This window comes from Schistocerca serialis, chromosome 4 (genome assembly GCF_023864345.2).
Source record: "Schistocerca serialis cubense isolate TAMUIC-IGC-003099 chromosome 4, iqSchSeri2.2, whole genome shotgun sequence".
Classification (NCBI taxonomy): domain Eukaryota; kingdom Metazoa; phylum Arthropoda; class Insecta; order Orthoptera; family Acrididae; genus Schistocerca; species Schistocerca serialis.
The window spans coordinates 134830077-134851695 of record NC_064641.1 but is presented as its reverse complement, the minus strand read 5'-3'; the positions used below and the strand labels follow the sequence as shown (position 1 = coordinate 134851695).

Genomic DNA, 21619 nt, shown 5'->3' with positions numbered 1-21619 from the left:
CCAATTCTCATAGCTGTTTTTGCAGGTTTCTTTTTCTTTTTTTCTTAAATTTCCACATTCACAACATGTTTTGGACCCAGCCCATCATCAGGTGACCTGTCAGCACTTATAATTTGGGATTACAATTACAATTTATGTTAATTTCTTCCATCTGAGCATTTCTTCACAGTAACTATTCTTCACTCTGTTTTAGTTTCCAACACTTGTCATTGTCTTACCCGTCTATTTTTCACTGTCCCTGTCCCACCTCTGTTACATACAATGCACTTAGCTTTTCACATTTACGAACTCATGTGTGATGTTTAAGCATGATCTCTGTCTTGCATATTACCCTGTCTTCCACCTTTAAGTTCTCATGTTTTCAAATCCCATCTGATGCAATCCCCAACAATCAGTGTTTTCTTCTCATCCCATGTGGTAAGTCTCCCCTGACCTGAGTTCCCGAGTTCTACCCCTTTTCCTAGACCTCTCCAGTCCTTTTCCTTGCCCCCTCTTCCCTTCCCTTCAATCCTTCAGCTTGAAGAAGGAGCCACAGGCTCCGAAAGCTTGCCTAATTACAAACCTATTTTATGTGTGTGTTCCGCCACCACTTGGTGAGTAGATTTTTTTTATCTATCCAATTAAAAATAATACATATAATAATATAGCATATAATAAATACAAATAATACATATAATAAACAATATATAATACAAATAATGAACATCCCAATAATGCAAATGCAAATACACACAATTGCAAGGCTCACAAACATACAAAAATAATTTAAAAAATCGAAGATGTCAAAATAGGCAAAAATGTGCATACTACATGCAATTATATAAGCTTAAGAGGCTGTTGTAAATGCTGCACATCAAGAAATGCATTTGGTATATCAGGTGCAATAACTTCCCACTTGCAAAGACAGAAACCAACTGTACCAGAGCCAGAGCTGCAGTTAATGCACACTGTGGCCAATGTAGGGCACCTTGCGCTAGCACAATGCCAGGTGGCCAAATTTTTATTGCTGGCACATCACTAGACCATGGGCTGAGCCAGAAACATGTTCCGAATGTGGAAATAAAAAAATAAAAAACAGCTACGAGATATTTGCAGCAACCAACAAGCATTTTTAGAGTCACTTTTGTCACTGATTCATTTCAGAAGAGGACAAGAAGTATTAAAGACAGGAAATGAAACAGCTTGACTGTAGAGCAAGGGCAATCTCTTTAGCCAGGACAATGCAGCTGTACAGAAATACCTTTCTGTATGTATATGTACTCTACAACTACAAAGAAGGATTTGTCTCAAAGCTAGGAAAGTTCTAAGTGTTATTTATATGCCTCCAACAATTTAGGGCCTTAACTATTTGTTACCAATAACCTTAAGTCCTCAAATTATTTATATTCCACCAAGGACTTTGTTATCATATTAATAATGTAAACTATTTTATTTATGCTTTTCAGTCAGTAAATTGAGTAAGAAAATATGAAGTACAGACAATTAGTTTATTACATCAGACCTCAAAAGAAACTAGCAAATAAAAAATTTTTTCTGCTCTTTGAATTAATTCTGCAGCAGTAACAGAGTACTAAAAACAAAACTAAACTAAAATCTTTTACACTGAAATAATAGTGACTCTTAAGTAGAGAGACAGAAACAGAAAAAGAGAGAGAAACAGGAAGAGAGAGAGAGAGAGAGAGAGAGAGAGAGAGAGAGAGAGAGAGAGAGATTTAATTAAAAATACATGAACCTTAAGACTGAACAATAAAATTAAATCTTTTTTTTTCCTATGAAACTAAATTTATAAAATGAAATACAGACCTGTGACCGACAGCTAAGGGCATTGAACATGTCGAAGAATACAAAACATGTGAATGTCATTGTTGTGTCCCTTGGTGTTATAACATTATCGCTCATCTGTAAAAGCAGGAGATGCGTTAGTCCAGAGGGAAATAGCGCAACACAAGACAAACTCTTATCACCAGAGAACTGAACATTACTAGGAACAGTTTCACGGTACCTCTCTCTTGAAAACCCATAAGGTTCCAGCTATAATTATAAGAGCTGACAACAGCACATTCAGTATAAGTGATTTGGTGATCATTGGCTCCTTAACATTTCTAGGTTTTTGTTTGGTGACATCCTTGTCTACTGGTTCAACGCCAAGACTAGGAGAAAAACAGTTCATTAGTAGCCACCACTGAAGGAAATAATGTAACACGAAGCAGCTCATTAAATTAATAATATCTCTATTCCTTATATTAGCTATAAAAAAAGAGTTAACTAGTTTTTGTTGGAAAATTGCTAGATAAGTAGCAACTAACCTCTGAGCTGGTGGGCCATCCATAATAATATTAATCCACAGAATCTGCATTGCATTTAAGGGATTTGGTATTCCCATCAAAGTTGAAAGTGCTATAAGTGAAAGAGCTGCTATACTTGTACTCAGTTGAAATCTGACAAAATTTCTGATGTTGTAGAATATACCCTTCCCTTCTTCAATTGAAGATCTGAAAGTTGAGGAAAAAATCATTTTTTAATATTTATATGAGTTTAAGACAATGTAAAACAAAATATTAAATAAGTGCTCTCTAGGTGAATGAATTCACTACAACAAAGGAAAATCCATCATCAATCCAAAAGTTGGTTTAAACACAACAATGTTTTACTACAATTTTAGTAACAATTCTAGTTCAGTGTATCTGGAAAGGTGCATTCAATAATTATGGAAAATTGTAAGTTGGTGTCTTAAAAATTTTCCAAGATATTGGTTCACAAATTTCGATAATTTAACATTGGCAGAATAGGACATACAATGTCCCCTGAAAAACTTTTTCATTCTATTTGCGTGACTATCAACAACTCAACTATAAGGACATTACTCCTCCCATTACTTTTATTCCACTTTATATCATATCCAATGTCTCTTCAAAAACTTTAATCTCAACAGGATGTAGCCATGTCATACATTTTTTGTCAAAACTACAGTTTTCACATGTATCAAAATCCACAGCTGGACATGTTGATGGATATCCTCCTTCCAGAGTGAGTTTTGACTTTGCAGCAAAGTGTGTGCCAGTTTGGAACTTCCTAGCACATTCAAAACTCTGTGCTGAATCGGGGTTCAAACCTGAGAGTTTTGTATATCATGAGCAAGCACCCGACTGATCGAGCCAGCAAAGCACCACTTAAAGCCCACCCTCAAAGCTTTATTTCTACCAGTACCTCATTTCCTATTTTTTAAACTTTGCAGAATTTCCCCTACAGACCTTGCAGGAAGGTCCTAGAAGGAAGGATACTGTGTAGAGATGGCTTAGTCAAAACTTAAGGGACTGTTTTCAGAATAAATTTTCATTCTGGAGTGAGCTGCACACCGATATGAAACTTCCTGGCAAATGTGAGCTGTGTGCTGGATCAGGACCCTAACCTGGAACCTTTGAGAAGTTTGGAAGGCAGATGAAGAGGTATCAGCACATGTAAGCTGTGAGGCCAGGTCATGTGTCGTGCTTGGATAACTCCATTGGTAGACCACTTGCCCACAGATGGCATAGGTCCTAGGTTTGATTCTTGGTCCAGCAAACAGTTTTAATTAGCCAGGATATTTCAGAATCACACTTGCCTCATTTTCACACAACCATACCAAAAGCAAAAAGTTCAATGTACTGGAAAGTACAAATGACTGATAATAGAACTCAATAATTTATATAAACAAAATAAGTTTAGAACTCATCGCATATAATACCACACATCACAAACACCCATTTTAGAGCAATCAATGAATAATAACAATCAATTGTAAAAAAAAGATTTTCAGATGAGTAAAGGGCCAAGATGGTTTTAAGAGAAGCATTCTATATTAAAGGGCACCTCTGCTCCAAGTATATTACGTCCATTTTCTTATAATAGAAATATTCACACAAAAGAAAATACCACTGATCATGTGAAACCACTTTTCTACCACCACTGAGTAAAACTTTACTAAGAGCAACATGGCTCATGGTCTTTCCAGATAAATCTCATTTTCTGTACATCATTAAAGTACTATTTCCATAAAAATATGTTCACAAGGAAATTACTTATCCTTGTTTTTAATACATATAATGCTACTTACATAATGGTGTGAAAATCATCATCAACAAGAATCATGTCTGCTGCTTCTTTGCACACATCAGTCCCATTCTTTCCCATTGCAATTCCAATGTCAGCTTTCTTCAGAGCTACGCCATCATTTACTCCATCTCCTGTCATTCCAACAATCATGCCATTCCTCTGAAACGCCTGATCACAAACAACATAAAATGATAAAGCTTGCAGTTTCTGCAGAAATAAATAATGTGAGAAATATTGCACAATCTGAATTACCTTAACTATACATAGTTTGTGGCGTGGAGTGACTCTGTAAAACACGCTAACACTGTTCACTATCTGTTCCAGCTGATGATCAGTCATTGAGTCTATCTGATCTCCAGACAGAACCTGGCTGTGGATAGTATCTAGGCCAATCATTGAAGCTGCAAACAAAGAATTAAATCTTATTCCAGAATACAGTTACACAATTTATCAGCTAGAGAGATACTGTTCAATATTTGCAAATATAAGCATTTAGATGTTAAAACTGACGATTTACCACACCACACAAACTTAATTGGATCTATTTCTAATCTCTTTTATGAATGTTTCTGTCACAGTGTTCTATAAATTATTCTATAGAAGGTGCTACTGAAACATGAAGAGATCTCTAGAAAGAATCTGTATAATTGTGAACATCTCTTTAAACAACACTGGCTTGTTAATATCAAGGCAGCACAGAAGGAAGGTTTTAATATTGCAATGTGGCAATCTTTGCTGGAATAGGCTTGGTCATTATTGACATGTGCAGGGAAATCTGGCAATGGGTGTTAAAATGCAAAGAATTTTGTCAACTGACTTTCCAACCATGGAACAGTAAACCATACACCTTGATTTTACCTCCTGAAGCATATGTTACAGAAAAACAAACAGATGAGCATTTGAAAGTGACCTAAGAAAGCATTTGATGCATAACAACACACTTCTACAAATGCTGACTCAGAAAAATAAAACTGGCTGAATTTGGAAGAAGATGAAGAAATGGATTTAATTTCCTGTTGACAATGAAGCAATTAAAAATAGAGCACATACTTGGACTGGGCAAGAATGAGAACAGAAGTCAGCCAGGTCCTCTTCAAAGGAACCAATAGAGCACTTGCGTTAACTTGTTTAGGGAAATCACAGAAAACTTAAAAACAGTTCATCAGATGATGATTTGACCATGTTCCTCCTAAATGTGAGCCCTGTGCTTTAACTGCTGTGTTACATTCTTCAGTAGGTCATATTCAAGCATAGGGTTTATGATCATCATCAATAATTACCTGTTTAAGCCTATCATCAGATTACAAACACTTTGAAAAAACAAAGGAGACTTTAAGACAAAAGATATTAAAATACGCAAATGGTGTACAACAAGCTGTCCATGAGTGGAGATGTATGGATATAAAAAACTGAGTCTAATGACAATTTTATGAAAAGGATAGATTACTGCTCACCATATAGTGGAGATGCTTAGTCACAGATACGGACAACAAAAAGACTGTCAAACAAGTAAGCTTTCAGTCAAAAATGACTTCATCAGAATTAGACAAAACACACACACACACACACACACACACACACACACACACACACACACACACACACACAAAAAAAATCACAGTCTCTGGCAGTGAGTGATGTAAGAGACAAAATCTGTTGGCAACCAGAGACTGGTCATGTGTGTGTGTGTGTGTGTGTGTGTGTGTGTGTGTGTGTGTGTGTGTCTGTCTGTGTGTCTGTGTGTATAAGACTAAGTTTCAACCCAGTGATTTTATTTCACAACTCATGCCTCATTCATCTTAACAGTTTGATTGGATTACTTTTAAAATGATCACAACACAGCTCATAAATGTGTTATTGCAATTGTTTTTGGTAAACATTCCGCAAATGAGGCACTCCTCAAGCACCAAATTTTCTCAGGGAGAATTATTTACATGATGCTGAACAAATTCATCTCCTGACATGTACATGTCATCAGCTATTTCATCATTAAAATTCCACTTCACTACTGTGCAATTCATCAATAATTTCCTTTGTGGTTGCAGTTTTGGTATGTCCTTAATGAGGATCATCTGCAAGTATGGCATGCTTGAAGAGTGCCAGAAATTTCTTGGTCATTGAAAAAGAAGGAAAACACGTCTGATAAATATTCACCATGTTTGGATTGAATTCCATGGTGATAAACTATCTGAAATGAAAATTCTATGACAGGTTGGTATTCCAGTCAGTCTTTGTGAAGGAAACACATGATTTATCTACTTTAAAAATCCACATAAAGTATTTGTCAGTTCCAGTTATATTTTGGGCAACATATATCAATATAACAAAGTGTCACTGATTTCAGCATCATCTCTGAGAGGGAGCAAGAACATTTTCCTCACATACTGATCTGTTATGAGTTTAGCCTTTAACTTTTTAAATAATTTAAGTCATTTAACAGAAGAGATGAAATTATTTAAATTATGAGCATTTGGATAAACACTGCACCTAGAATTACATGACTGAAAGCTGCCCCAAAGGGCAGTGAAAGTAAAATAATTAAAACAATGTAAGATAACTTTAAAGACTTCTTGCTAGAGCACTTTCTTACCTATAGCAGTTGCAGTTTCCTGTGCATCTCCTGTTACTAGTGTTACTTTCACACCAGACTGCACTAGTGTTTGTATTGATTCTCGTACGAATGGTCTGGGTGGATCACAGATGCCCACTAGGCCAGTGTACACTAAATCTTGAAGTGAACTGCCTCTTGCCATTCCCATCACTGGGAAAAATTCAGAATGATATCGTTAAATTAACACAAAGAGTTATCACAAAAATATTGCACAAAACATTTATTTTAGCAACTACACAGTTATCTGAAACAATACTTATAAGCACATAACTGTCAAAGGTCATTACAATACAGTTACTGTCAGCCACATTAGAAATGCACCTTACTTTAACGAGAATGAAAATGGAACAGCAGTTAAACTTTAAGTCAATCTACATTGAGGTCATTAGAGATAGAGCACAATTTCAATTACAGTTATGAAAAGAATTTAGCAGTTAATTTATGAAAGGTCTCGTTCTGACATAAAATGATATTTTCTCAGAATCACTGTAATTTGGTGAAAACATGACAAAATTTTGTGTATTTGTTTATAAAACATAAATTATTTTGAACAAAAGAGGAGAATTTACTTGTGGTTCACTGAAACAGAAATAATAGAACAGTGCTATTAGATACAGAACTTTTCTTATTTTCAAGTTGTATCCCTAGTCTTCTGAACTCTTAAGAAAGAACAAGATGGGAAGCAAGGAGGAGGATGTGGTACACACACGGCAGAAGCAAGTTCTGTATTCGGAGTTAGAGAAGCAGTAAGAAAATAATCTTAACTAACAAGTTACTGCACCATAAAATCTTAAAGTGAAACAGTTATCCACTGACAAAGGATATTAACAGACTAAATGTAAACAGTTTCCAAGGAGACAAGAGGATGAAGGGGGGCAATGGCATTTTTCCAACAAGTACAAATAAAGTGAGCTCACATGCATGAACGAAGAACCATGAAAACAAATCCCTAGGCATGAGCAGACAAAATGATGTGTTAAAATTGGGACTGAGACAGAAAAAGAAGGGGCAAAAAGCTAAGAATTCAGCTTAATAATATACTCCGAGCATACAGCAGTTACACAAGACAGAGATTCCTGTTTACGGAGTTCAGATGGGAAATGAAACTGTTAACTGTCAACTCTTAAACTTTTTTTCTGCTGCTGCGCAAGAAAAGCACAGAAATCACTCATTGTGTATGTGACTTACATCTGTTGTTGCAAATATTACATGCAGCTTTTTATATGAAATGTACAAAAATAATTTCTGTGATGAAAAATATTGCAAGATACAGAAACATTATAAAAATTGTTTGCTTTTTCCTTAAGTATTCTCCACAGTCCTCTCAGTCATCACCTGCATTCAATGTATTCAAAATAATTCTCTGTTAATCCATAAGGCACTCCAAGCCACATCCAGTAAACCTTACCTCTGAGACCCTTTCTGCCAATCTCATATGCTTCAGCAAGATATTCCTGCTCTTTCTTGGCATTGAGGGGTTGTACTGTACCATTTATTAAGTATTTTGTACATTGCTGAAGAACTTTCTCAAGAGCTCCTTTCACAAAGTATGTCTCCTCTTTATTCTGAAAAGGTAAGCACAGTTAGTCATTGTAGACCTTATTTCTCACATTAAATACACATGAAAATCACTACTGAATATCACAAAATAATTTCTTGCACTTACATCACCATACTTAGGCACACATTTCACAGCCATCATCTTCTGTTCAGAACTGAATGGGTACTCTTGGAGTCTAACGTACTTGTCTGCCACTCCATACATCCCATGCTGCACGGTAAAACAGAAGACATTTTTAATAAACACTCCTCAGAGTGAAACCTATTCATTCAGTGATTAGTAAAGTAGAACACAGCACACAGAAAAACTAACATACTCAAGAATGAAGACACCATAATTCCACACATTCCACTGCAACAGTACAACATTCAATTTACTTGTTTACATTGTTGAGAGAAAACTTTACTAAAAACTAACAAATAGAAGGCAGTGATGTGGAGTCACAGATAGGCACAACAAAAAGACTGTCACAATTAAAGCTTTCGGCCATTGACCTTCGTCGAAACACACACACACACACACACACACACACACACACACACACACACACAACTGCAGTCTCAGGCAACTGAAACCACACTGCAAGCAGCAGCACCAGTGCACAATAGGAGTGGCGACTGGGTGGGTGTAAGGAGGAGGCCAGGGTAGGGAGGGGAGGGGAAGGGAGGGGAAGGGAAGGGAAGGGAAGGGATAGTAAAGTGGGAGTGACAGACACTGAAGTGCTGTAGGTTAGATGGAGGGCAGGGTAGATGTGGTGAGGGGGGTGGAAACAGCAGAAAAGGAGATAAATAAAAAGACTAGGTGTGGTGGTGGAATGACAGCTGTGTAATGCTGTAATGGGAACAGGGAAGGGGCTGTATGGGTGAGGACAGTGACTAACGAAGATTGAGGCCAGGAGGGTTACGGGAATGTTGGATGTATTGCAGGGGAAGTTCCCACCTTGCAATACAGAAAAGCTGGAGGATATCATGTTTGGCAGCGTATTCAGCAACAGGGTGGTCCACTTTTTTCTTGGCCACAGTTTGTCGGTGGCCATTCATGTGGACAGGCAGTTTGCTGGTTGTCATGCCTACACAGAATGTACCACAGTGGTTACAGCTTAGCTTGTAGACCACATGACTGGTTTCACAGGTAGCCTAACTTTGATGGGATATGTGATGTTAGTGTCTGGGACTGGAGTAGGAGGTGGTGGTGGTGGTGGTGGTGGGAGGATGTATGGGATAGATCATGCATCTAGGTCTATTACAGTGGTATGAGCCATGAGGTAGGAGATTGGGAGCAGGGTTTGTGTAAGGATGGACGAGTATATTGTGTAGGTTCGGTGGACAGTGAAATACCACTGTGGGAGGGATGGGGAAGGATAGTGGGTAGGACATTTCTCATTTCAGGGCACGACAAGAGGTAATCAAAACCCTGCAGAGAATGTAATTCAGTTGCTCCAGTCTTGGGTAGTACTGAGTCACAAATGGAATGCTCCTCTGTGGCTGGACGGTGGGACTTTGGGGGGTGGTGGGAGACAGGAGAGATGGCATGACGATCAACAAGCTTTGCAGTACAAAGTTTTAAAATTCCAAATTCCCAGTCAAGTGATAGTAATTCTGGAAGGGCACTTGACCAGAAAAAATTTTATTCCATATTTCCAGAGTCGATGGGTAATTGTGAACTGTGCATTTTCACTTCCATTTTCCATGTTTTGTCCAGGTTCAATGGCCGCTCTTTGACCTATTCTGCTGTCATCCATGACTTTGTTGAGGCTCGTGGGCCACAGGAAATGACCTGTGGGATAGTAGAGTTCACTATCGAAAGCGGCTTTTGCTTCTCAAACGTGTCCATGTTCACTACAAGCAAGGGCATTACTACATCTTTGCTATGATTTCCAAACAACATTTTTTATCTTTAAAAAATAAATGTGTGGTCAAGATTATAAGCTTGTAGAAAAGGAAGTTTTGTCAGTACTGCACAAGTCACATAGTTTGCAACTTGCCAGCAGGCTTTCTAGGTCATTTTTCCATGCCAAACAATGTCATCAGAACTTGTGCTTTCTCCACAGTCATCTTAAAAATGATTCAGTCTTTTCTTATAGTTTGCAAGCAACTTGCTTACTATGTTGTTGTTGTTGTCTTCAGTCCTGAGACTGGTTTGATGCAGCTCTCTATGCTACCCTATCCTGTGCAAGTTTCTTCATCTCCCAGTTCCTACTGCAACCTACATCCTTCTGAATCTGCTTAGTGTATTCATCTCTTGGTCTCCCTCTACGATTTTTACCCTCCACACTGCCCTCCAATACTAAATTTGTGATCCCTTGATGCCTCAGAACATGTCCTACCAACCAATTCCTTCTTCTCGTCAAGTTGTGCCACAAACTCCTCTTCTCCCCAGTTCTATTCAAAACCTCCTCATTAGTTATGTGATCTATCCATCTAATCCTCAGCATTCTTCTGTAGCACCACATTTCGAAAGCTTCTATTCTCTTCCTGTCCAAACTATTTATCGTCCATGTTTCACTTCCATACATGGCTACACTCCATACTTGCTGACTAGAGGTACCATTTATGCTAGAAGATTAACAGCGAATGACTCCTGCCTTTTCCTTAATAATAGAGCCCCTCACAGGGATATTTTGTCCTTTACATTGACTCTCCTTGCAGATGGGAGTCCACTTCATCCCTCCATGTGATATGTTTCCAGCAATCCATAGTTTCTGCTTCAGGATTATTGAAGTAAGGATGGTGGAAACTCAAAAGATTTTGCTACGCTATTTTTGTTTCACCCCAGTTTCCAAGACCCCAATATTTTCATCATTTTGTGTGAGAATCGATTTTTATAACTGGTCTATATACTGCAGTACATTACACATTGTTGAGTAAGCAGAAGACTGTCATGCAGAACTTAAAGATGACACAAGAATGACAAAACAATTCAAATTACCGAGTATTGACAGGCGCTAACTTCAAACTATACTGTGTATGTAGAGAGTCTTATCTGACACACACAATTTCTTTGATTTATTGATGTTTAATCAAGAGAATGAACAACTATTTTGTTTTATCAAGAAATTTGATTTATTGCTGAGGTTCGAATTAACAAGAGTCTACCAAATTTTGCTTAATTTCAGTTACATGATAAATCAGATGAATCTAACGACTGTAAGTTCGACTAAATACTTAGGGATTACAACTACAGATAACTTACATTGGAGCGATCACACAGTTAAAGTTGTGGATAAAGCAAACCAAAGACTACAACAACAGGTCTATTAAAGAATGTGCTTACACTACATTTGTATGTCCTCTTCTGGAGTGCTGTTGTGTGGTGTGGGATCCACATGAGCAAGGATTGACAGAGAACATTGAAGAAGTTCAAAGAAAGGCAGCTCATTTCACAATATTGCAAAATAGGGGAGAGAGCACCACAGAAATGGTACATGAATTTGGGTGGCAATCACTAAACCAAAGGCATTTTTTGTTGCAGTAGAATGTTCTCATCAAACTTCGATTGCCAGCTTCCTCCTCAGAGTGTAAAAATATTTTGTTCAAGAGTGATCATTATAATAAAATACGCAACACAGAAAACATAAATGGAACACTATGAAAGAGGCGACTGCTATTTTTTGGACACTAATACAGAAGGAACAGCAACAGGTTCACCAAACAGATTTTTAAATATCTTTGGGGCAAGAAGTCAACAATAGCCTGGATTCAAGAAGTTAGGAAAGATTTGCAAAGAAACAACATAAGTGAAAAAGATGCAACGGAAAGAGAGATTTTCAAGAGGAAAGTGTTAAAAATGGAAGACTTGCAAGGCAAGAGGAAGAAGAAGGCAGGGTCAAAATAATCCGAGGAGAGAAAAAGGATACATAGTGAAAAAATGAGAGAATACTGGAGGAAAAAGAAACAACAACAAAGAAGAAAGCATTGAAATTGGTGTGTGGTCCTTAGATGACCCACACGAAGAAAGAAAGAAGAAGAAAATAGGATAAATCAGAGCTTGCACAGAAAGATTTAAGTGTTCATTTTTCCCACACACGGAGAATGGAATGGTAGAGAAATATCTCTACATCTACATCTACATCCATACTCCGCAAGCCACCTGATGGTGTGTGGCGGAGGATACTCCGAGTACCTCTATCGGTTCTCCCTTCTGTTCCAGTCTTGTATTGTTCGTGGAAAGAAGGATTGTCGGTATGCCTCTGTGTGGTCTCTTCACGAGATATACATAGGAGGGAGCAATATACTGCTTGACTCCTCGGTGAAGGTATGTTCTTGAAACTTCAACAAAAGCCCGTACCGAGCTACTGAGCGTCTCTCCTGCAAAGTCTTCCACTGGAGTCTATCATCTCCATAATGTTTTTGCGATTACTAAATGATCCTATAATGAAGTGCGCTGCTCTCCATTGGATCTTCTCTATCTCTTCTATCAACCTTATTTAGTACGGATCCCACACTGGTGAGCAATATTCAAGCAGTGGGTGAACAAGTGTACTGTAACCTACTTCCTTTGTTTTCGGATTGCATTTCCTTAGGATTCTTCCAATGAATCTCAGTCAGTCATCTGCTTTACCGACGATCAACTTGATATGATCACTCCACTTTAAATCACTCCTAATGCCTACTCCCAGATAATTTATGGAATTAACTGTTTCCAGTTGCTGACCTGCTATATTGTAGCTAAATGACAAAGGATCTTTCTTTCTATGTATTTGCAGCACATTACACTTGGCTACATTGAGATTCAATTACCATTCCCTGCACCATGCGTCAATTCGTTGCAGATCCTCCTGCATTTCAGTACAATTTTCCATTGTTACAACCTCTAGATATACCACGGCATCATCCTCAAAAAGCCTCAGTGAACTTCTGACGTTATCCACAAGGTCATTTATGTATATTGTGAATAGCTACGGTCCTACGACACTCCCCTGCGGCACACCTGAAATCACTCTTACTTCGGAAGACTTCTCTCCATTGAGAATGACATGCTGCGTTCTGTTATCTAGGAACTCTTCAATCCAATCACACAATTGGTCTGATAGTCCATATGCTCTTACTTTGTTCATTAAACGACTGTGAGGAACTGTATCGAATGCCTTGCGGAAGTCAAGAAACACGGCATCTACCTGGGAACCTGTGTCTAAGGCCCTCTGAGTCTCGTGGACGAATAGCTCGAGCTGGGTTTCACACGATCGTCTTTTTCGAAACCCATGCTGGTTCCTACAGAGTAGATTTCAAGTCTCCAGAAAAGTCATTATACTCCAACATAATACGCGTCCCAAAATTCAACAACTGATCGACATTAGAGATATAGGTCTATAGTTCTGCACATCTGTTCGACGTCCCTTCTTGAAAACGGGGATGACCTGTGCCCTGTCCCAATCCTTTGGAACGCTACGCTCTTCTAGAGACCTACGGTACACCGCTGCAAGAAGGGGGGCAAGTTCCTTCGCGTACTCTGTGTAAAATCGAACTGGTATCCCATCAGGTCCAGCGGCCTTTCCTCTTTTGAGCGATTTTTATTGTTTCTCTATTCCTCTGTCATCTATTTTGATATCTACCATTTTGTCATCTGTGCAACAATTTAGAGAGCGAACTACAGTGCAGTCTTCCTCTGTGAAACGGTTTTGGAAAAAGACATTTAGTATTTCGGCCTTTAGTCTATCATCCTCTGTTTCAGTACCTTTTGGTCTCGGAGTGTCTGGACATTTTGTTTTGAACCACCTACCGCTTTGACATAAGACCAAAATTTCTTAGGATTTTCTGCCAAGTCAGTACATAGAACTTTACTTTCGAATTCCTTGAATGCCTCTCGCATAGTCCTCCTCACACTACATTTCGCTTTGCGTAATTTTTGTTTGTCTGCAAGGCTTTGGCTATGTTTATGTTTGCTGTGAAGTTTCCTTCGCTTCCGCAGCAGTTTTCTAACTCTGTTGTTGTACCATGGTGGCTCTATTCCATCTCTTACAATCTTGCTTGGCACATACTCATCTAATGCGTATTGTACGGTGGTTTTCAACTTTGTCCACTGATCCTCAACACTATCTGTACTTGAGACAAAACTTTTGTGTTGAGCAGTCAAGTACTCTGAAATCTGCTTTTTGTCACTTTTGCTAAACAGAAAAATCTTCCTACCTTTTTTAATAGTTCTATTTGCGGATGGAATCATCAATGCAGTAACCGCTTTATGATCGCTGATTCCCTGTTCTGCATCAACTGTTTCAAATAGTTCGGGTCTGTTTGTCACCAGAAGGTCTAATATGTTATCACCATGAGTCAGTTCTCTGTTTAACTGCTCAAGGCAGTTTTCAGATAATGCACTTAAAGAAAAAAGCTTGTGCTTCTCTAAGGTGGTTTGATAAACCTCTGACAGGAACCTAACTGAGGATTGCAGAGTAATCATGTAGACGTCAATGTAGATGTAGATATATGAATGTCATATCAGAATGCTAAAATTGCAGTTTTTTATTACACATACTTAAGGTATAAAATGAAGAAAGAATACCACCAGTCCCTTCTATGAATCCTTTTCCTGGAAAAGATATAACTACACTCATTTGTAACTAAAAATGAAGAAAAAATAATTAAACAGAGTAAATGCACTTCACCTTCATGCCCGCTGCTAGCAGGGCACCTTCTGTTGGCTGACCCAGAAGTGTCTCCGAATGTATCACGGCATTGTTACATACGCAGCCAACCTGAAAACGGAATTTTTTTTACTGATGAAATATTACTGTGCATGTACAATGAACTTACCAAGTACTTCAGAAATGAAGGGGATAAAGGAAATTAGACAAAAAATATATATCTGATATTATTTATCAATATCCCAGTCATTATAATCCTACAAATTAAATGTCAATTTGTTACTTACATCAAACAATACAACAAGATTTCTAAAATACTGGACAAGAGTTGACTTGCGAGTACTGAACAATGTTTCATCTAAGAATATCTACTCAGAAACCTAAGACAGTTTCCCTCTGTGGTAAAAATTTTAAAAATGAGCACAAATTATTATTAACTAAAGATCATTTTTTTAGATGAAATGTTGTGTTTCTGCATATTTTTAGCAACAATAATGAATGATAGAATATGTACTAAAGAGGATAAACATGGTTAAGCTTCATGAAATTCTTGGAATACTGTAAGTGTTGTAAGAGAACAAATGGTAAACCCAACAATTCAGTTAACAAAGTCACCTAAAATGAGACTCATATGTGATTTAGCAGCTTATTCTCTGACCATAAAAGGTGAGCAAATTACAAGCATTCCCAAGATGTGAGAGTACAATACAGAGTGAAAAAGAACGATTTCAGTATAAGGCCACCACTATCTCCAGCAACGCGTTATAAAAGTTATTGCATTTTGTTTCTCCACCCAATTGGCTTTGCATCTGTACTGCACTGAAAACAGGGCACAACAGTTTAAATGTAGAGGGTATGCGCGATGTGTTTTGTTTCCACTTGCTCACAGTTGTTAACAACAGTAGTACTCGTTTTACTTTTAGCCTTCCGGTTTGCATTCAGTACTGCTCACTTTCATCCTGCATTTGTTTTTCCACCAGTGTGAACTGTATCTTAACAGAGGTACACAACTGTATGGATAGGTTTAGTGACGAAAAATTGGCTGATATGCACCTGGTGCATTTGTTCGCTGAATGCAATGGAAGCGCAGCACAATGACTATCTTTTTATTCGTACAGTGAAGGCAGTTAATCATAGCACACTGTTTCATCTGAGGTTTGTGGCATTACTCTGTGTTGTGTGCTGTACGATTGTTGGTTAGTTCAAAGATTAAAGAGACTTAATTATGAGGTCATCAGTCCCCCCACCCCCTAACTAGAATAGTACAGTCAACCAAACTGCACACTAAAGAAGGGCCTAGTGTGCAAAGTCCAAGGAAAGAAAACCCCAAGGTCTACCAAATGTCAACAACGCCTAGAGAAAGGAACAAGGTAGAAGAAAAGGGGGAAATAAGAGGACCCCCAAGGGCAAAAAGTGTGATGGAGGACAGACCCCCAACCCAACAATACACAGAAAAACTAGCGATACAGACAGTGTGAGAGGAACACAGGAAAACAAAGTAAGAACGCACACTCAAACAGAACACACACGAAGGAGGAAGCGAGTCTGAAAGATTAAGGGTCTGCAGCAGGTCGGCTAGATTAGGACAGTCCAGCAAAATGTCAACAACTGTCAAGTGGGCAAGTGGGCACCACAATGACAGTGGGGCAGATCCTTGTATGGAGGAGATGACCATGAGTCAGCCAAGTATAGTTGATGCGCAGCCAGCAAAGAATGATGGAGTCCCTGGAAGAGACCGCCTGGAGGATCTTCACAAATTCATGATCTCCTTTATTGCCATAATGTATTCAGCAAAGTCAGAGTATGCCATTCCGTGCACCAAATCATTAGAACTTTAAGGTGTAATACCATTCTAAGGTCCCATTCCGAAATACCGATTTCAAGAGGTGGCTTGCCGGTAGCCAATTTGTCAACAAGTTAATTTTCCAGGATGCCACTGTGACACAGGGTGCAGACAAAGACCACCGAGTGTCCACACTGTTTGAGGGAAAAATGAGAATACTGCATAGTCAGGACCAAGGGACATCAAGAGTAACACTGGTGAAGATCTTGTAAACTGCTCAAAGAGTAGCTACAGATGACGAAGGACTCACTGGTGCAGGAACGGATATGCTCAAGAGCACGAAAGATGGCTACCAACACCACAGTGAAAACATAGTGGCCATCAGGCAAGGAGCAGAGTTAATTACATCCTGCATGAACTTAATCAAAGCCAACATCACCAGCAACCATCAGTACAGATTACTTATGAACCCCGAAACATGCCAAGAATGGAGAAGAACTGGTGGCAGAAGGCCTCAGGATGAGCAGAGTCTTTTGGACCTTGTGATGGGTCAAGACAGAGCTGTTGATGGGGGTATGCACTGTGGAGGTGTACACAATGTGGTCCAGTGAAGAGGTGGTAAAACGTGAAAGCTGGAGTTCAGAAAAAGGATTCAGATGCGGATGGCGATTTTAACCCTAGACATGGGCTGCCATTGCAGGAGGTACATGTCCGTATCTGGAAAGAGGAGATGGTAGTTCGGGTGTTCCAGGAAACAGTGGATGCATAATGCCAAAGTCATCAAATGATGATGGCACAGAACCTCCAACAGTGGAACCCCTACCTCCACTAGGAAGCTAATCATGGTCAATGTCTGAAAAGCACCAGTTGCCAATCGTATCCCACAATGGTGTATCTGGGCCAGAATCTGTAATATCAAAGGTGATGCCGAGCCATACACGAGACTCCCATAATCTAAATAGGACTGAATCACTGTTATGTAGAGCCGTATCAGAGTAGAGCAGTGCACACCCCAATTGATGCTGCTGAGGCATCGAAAAGTACTGAAGTGCGACCACCATATTCACTTTAGTTGAAGATGGGGAAGCCACATCAGCTGGGCATCAAAACCAAGTCCCAAAAAACAAAGAGTCCACCACACTGAGGGCCTGGCCATCAAGTTACAGATTCAGATGGGGACACTCTGTATACCGATGACAGAAATGCATAATACAGGTATTGGCAGTTGCAATATAGAGGCCAGGGAAGAAAGCCCAAGACTGCACTCAGTGTATTGCTCTCTGCAGTCTGCACTCAGCAACACCCATCGCAGACAAACAAAAATAAATGAAAAATCATCAACATACAAAGAGGCCCCACAGCTACCAGCAGACCACAGAGACGTAACAAGAGAGGGACACTCAAAACAGAATCCTGCGGAACCCCATTCTCCTGCAGATGGGAGGTGCCAACATGTACCTGAAATGAGTGAGATGAAAGAAAGTTCCAGATAAAAATCTGGAGCAGGTCACAGAGGCCCCACTCATATAAGATTGCAAGGATGTCTTGGTGCCACGTAGTATCATAAGCTTTACATAGATCGAAGAAGATTGTAACAAGGTGTTGATGTCAGACAGAAGCCTTATGGACAGCAGACATCAGGGGGATTAAATCACCTGCAGTAGAGTGCCGTCAGCAAAAACCACCCTGAGTGGAAGGCAAAAGGTCCCAGGATTCATGGACCCAACACAGCCTTCGACTCATCATATGTTCCAGTACCTTGCAAAGGACATTGGTTAACCAGATTGGACAACAGCTCTCCATCTGAAGAGGTCGTTAACCAAATTTCACAACTAGAATAAAGACACTTTTTCACCACTGGTAAGGAAATTCCCCTTGGTCCAGAGATGGTTAAAAAGGGCAGGTATATGGCACTGGCAAGCCATCAATAAGTGTTGAAACGTTCAGTGTGGTCCAGGAGCCATGTCAGAGCGGAGTGCAACGGTGCTGGCGAATTCCTACACGCTAAATGGAGTGTTATAAAATTCCAGGCAGAGGGGAAGTGAAGATAAAGGAAGTCATTCCAGACTGTGTTTGAGAAACTGAACATGGGTGGATAGTGGATCAATGTTGAGGCCTGGGCGAAATGCCAAGCAAAATGCTCAGTGATAGAGCCCCGACTGGTGAGGATAATACCATTCAGGGAAATTCCTGGGATGCCTGTAGGGCGACGGAGGCCAAAAATGTGCCTGATCTTTGCCTAAATCTGCGAAGAGGGAGTCTTCGGCCCTGTGGCAGTGACATATCATTCCCAATAAACCCGTTTCTAGTTTCTAAGATAATGGGTCCAAGCATGAAGCTGTCTAAAAGCAAGGTGGTGCTCAAGAGATGGATGCCGTTTGTAGTGTTGGAGGGCACAACAGTGGTCTTTAGCAACCGGCAATTTTTTGGAGGTCCACCAAGTGACAGACATACGTTGACATAAATCTGAGGAAGAAGGAACATCGAAAGCAGCTGCTCAAAGGATGGCCTCATTCAAACTCCTTAAGGACACTCAGTGCCATTATGTGGTGAAGCAGCTGGGATGGCAGCCAAAGAAAAGGCATCCCAATCCACGTTAGTAAATGGCAACCTAGGAGGGCCTCTAGGCGAGTGATGGTGAAGACTAGATAAGGCGATCGGAAAATAATCGCTGTCACACAAATTGTCATCAGCTCCCCACTGAATGGAAAGGAGGAATCCAGAGCTACAGATGGAAAGATCAATGGCCAAGAAAGTGCTGTCTGTGACACTAAAGTGTGTGTGGACACCACTGTTGAGGAGTCAAAGATCAAGCCCTGCCATCAGGTTTTCAACAGTCCTGTCTTGGTCAGTGGTCACAGTATCACCCCACAGAGGGTTATGGGCATTAAAATCCCCAAGGAGAAGGATGGAGGGAGGGACTGGCAGAAGAAGTTTTAGTCAGTATTGAACCAGATTGCATTCTACTAAGTGATTCAAATCCATCACACTTACCTTAGACATTTTCTACAGAAAAGAGGACTTGGCAGTGGCAAAAGTTTCCCCTCCTGTCATGGAATAAACCTAGTAAGAGGGACAGGGTTATATGCAAGCCTGCAGGCCTGGCCTCCCACCAGGCAGCCCTTACCTTAATAAGGGCTGCCTGGCATGACAGTCACTGCTAGGAGTTCTGATGCCCCAAAAAGATAAGCAACCACTCCTAGCAAACACTTGGGAATGGCAGTCCAGGTATCAGAAGTGTGATCCCTGTGTTGTCAGGGGGCTCAGCCAGATGGGTAGTTGGGTACATAACAGCCCCACCACATGGACTGGCTACAAGTGCTGGTGATGTATTGCAGAGGTGAGGGGTGGGGGTCTACGATAGGGAGGGAAGGGTAGAAAGAGGGTGAGGATGGGGGGAGAGGAAGTCGTCACCAGAGACGCTAGGGAGGGAGTTCTTCCCTCAATGGCTCACACTCAGAAACAGAATTTAGTAAGAAAGGTCAAACCCCACAGGAGACCGGGAAATGCCAGAAAAAGAGAGGAAATGGAAGCATAAGACTCAAATCCAAAAAGGAATAGCAGAACCAAGGGAATAGTAAGGTTGTCAAAAAGGGAAATACCAAGGGAGAAAGAGGGAGGGTGCATTCAGGGGGAGGAGCTAGGGCGGGAAGGAGTCGATTATGGGGAAGGAATGCAGCCTGGGAGAAAAGAAAAGCTGCAATAGCTTGGGGCCCCTTGTGTACCACACACACACACACACACACACACACACACACACACACACACACAAGATCTGTGGGGCAGGATGGAGGATATATTATTCACGGCTGTGAAGGTATTAACACAGAAACAAGAGTAATTGTGCTAACAAACTGAATAAATCGTAAGGACATTATTATTATTATTATTATTATTATTATTTTGTAATGAGCTGCCAGAGGCTGTGGGTCCCTTAGACTCAAACAGTCAGAAAGTATTCATTAGCAACCTCTAACCTCTGTAAGTGTTGGTGGAACTTTGGTTCACACTGTATAAACCAGTTTGTTTTATCATTCACACCACATTGCTGAATGTAGGCTAGACTAAGAAAAACAATGTGGTAATACTGAAAATATGGGAGGCATACAGAAAGACGTATATTCAAAAACTTGGGTGGAATACTTCAGGCAGAATTTTGAAGGAGGAGACCACACAAAGAGCCTGCCCTTAATCTTAAAACATTCTTTTGATTCAAGAGATCAAACAAACCACTAACTGCATTTGTGGACTTCAGGACAGCATAGAATCCAAACATTGGCAAACACACTAGAATAATTTCGAGCTGCTAAAAGACAAGAGAATTTATCAAATATGTTGTTTTACTGAACAAGCACATACTCTTATAGGTTGATCTGTTTCAAAGCAGGAATTGTTGAAGGTACAAATCAGAATGAAATTGATGTTGTTTAGGAAACAAGTTGTCAAAATATGCAAGTCCAGTTTCCCCATTCCTCATACAGCCTTAGTCCCACCAAAAGTAAGAATTAACAGCAAATTTCAACAATGAGATTGATGAGCCTATCAGTCAATTTGTCTTTACGATAAAGAGGACATAACGCTGATTAAAAACTTTTAAAATTAGGAACTATTTTGTAAATATTACTACTTATGATGATGATGATGATGATGATGATGATGATCTGTTTTCAGAAACTAGAACAATTTCTTGTTGGTTAATCAAAAAGTAAGTTAGCTGCAGTGTGGACAAGCATCAAGCTAAACATGCAAAGACCCATTGTCTGTTCCAAGTTGTTCTCAAGACCTTTCCTGGCCACTAACAAACTTATGTCCGACAATGTTTTGTCTATGTGAAAAAAAAAATCAATTTGTGCTGTGGTTTGGATTCCAAATTGAGCTCTGGGATTGCACCATATAACTAGATGACTCTCGGCTTAGAGAACAATCAGTAAAACCCCAATTCTTTAAGGAATTGTGCTCTCATGCATAAAACAGCTTCAACTTACTTTACAAATG

At 39.7% G+C, this 21619-nt stretch overlaps 1 protein-coding gene across 3 annotated transcripts in view; it reads right to left on the bottom strand.

Moving 5' to 3' along the window:
• Nucleotides 1-21619, bottom strand: part of LOC126473638 (calcium-transporting ATPase type 2C member 1) — a 72691-nt gene that overhangs the window by 9028 nt on the left and 42044 nt on the right. For all 3 annotated transcript variants that reach the window (XM_050100825.1, XM_050100823.1, XM_050100824.1), the window contains exons 11-19: nucleotides 14863-14952; nucleotides 8370-8474; nucleotides 8112-8268; nucleotides 6683-6853; nucleotides 4345-4493; nucleotides 4094-4260; nucleotides 2307-2492; nucleotides 2003-2150; nucleotides 1804-1899 (exon numbers count right to left, since the gene is read on the bottom strand). In XM_050100825.1, the coding sequence (XP_049956782.1) occupies nucleotides 1804-1899; nucleotides 2003-2150; nucleotides 2307-2492; nucleotides 4094-4260; nucleotides 4345-4493; nucleotides 6683-6853; nucleotides 8112-8268; nucleotides 8370-8474; nucleotides 14863-14952 (1269 nt within the window). The remainder of the gene's footprint in view (nucleotides 1-1803; nucleotides 1900-2002; nucleotides 2151-2306; nucleotides 2493-4093; nucleotides 4261-4344; nucleotides 4494-6682; nucleotides 6854-8111; nucleotides 8269-8369; nucleotides 8475-14862; nucleotides 14953-21619) is intronic.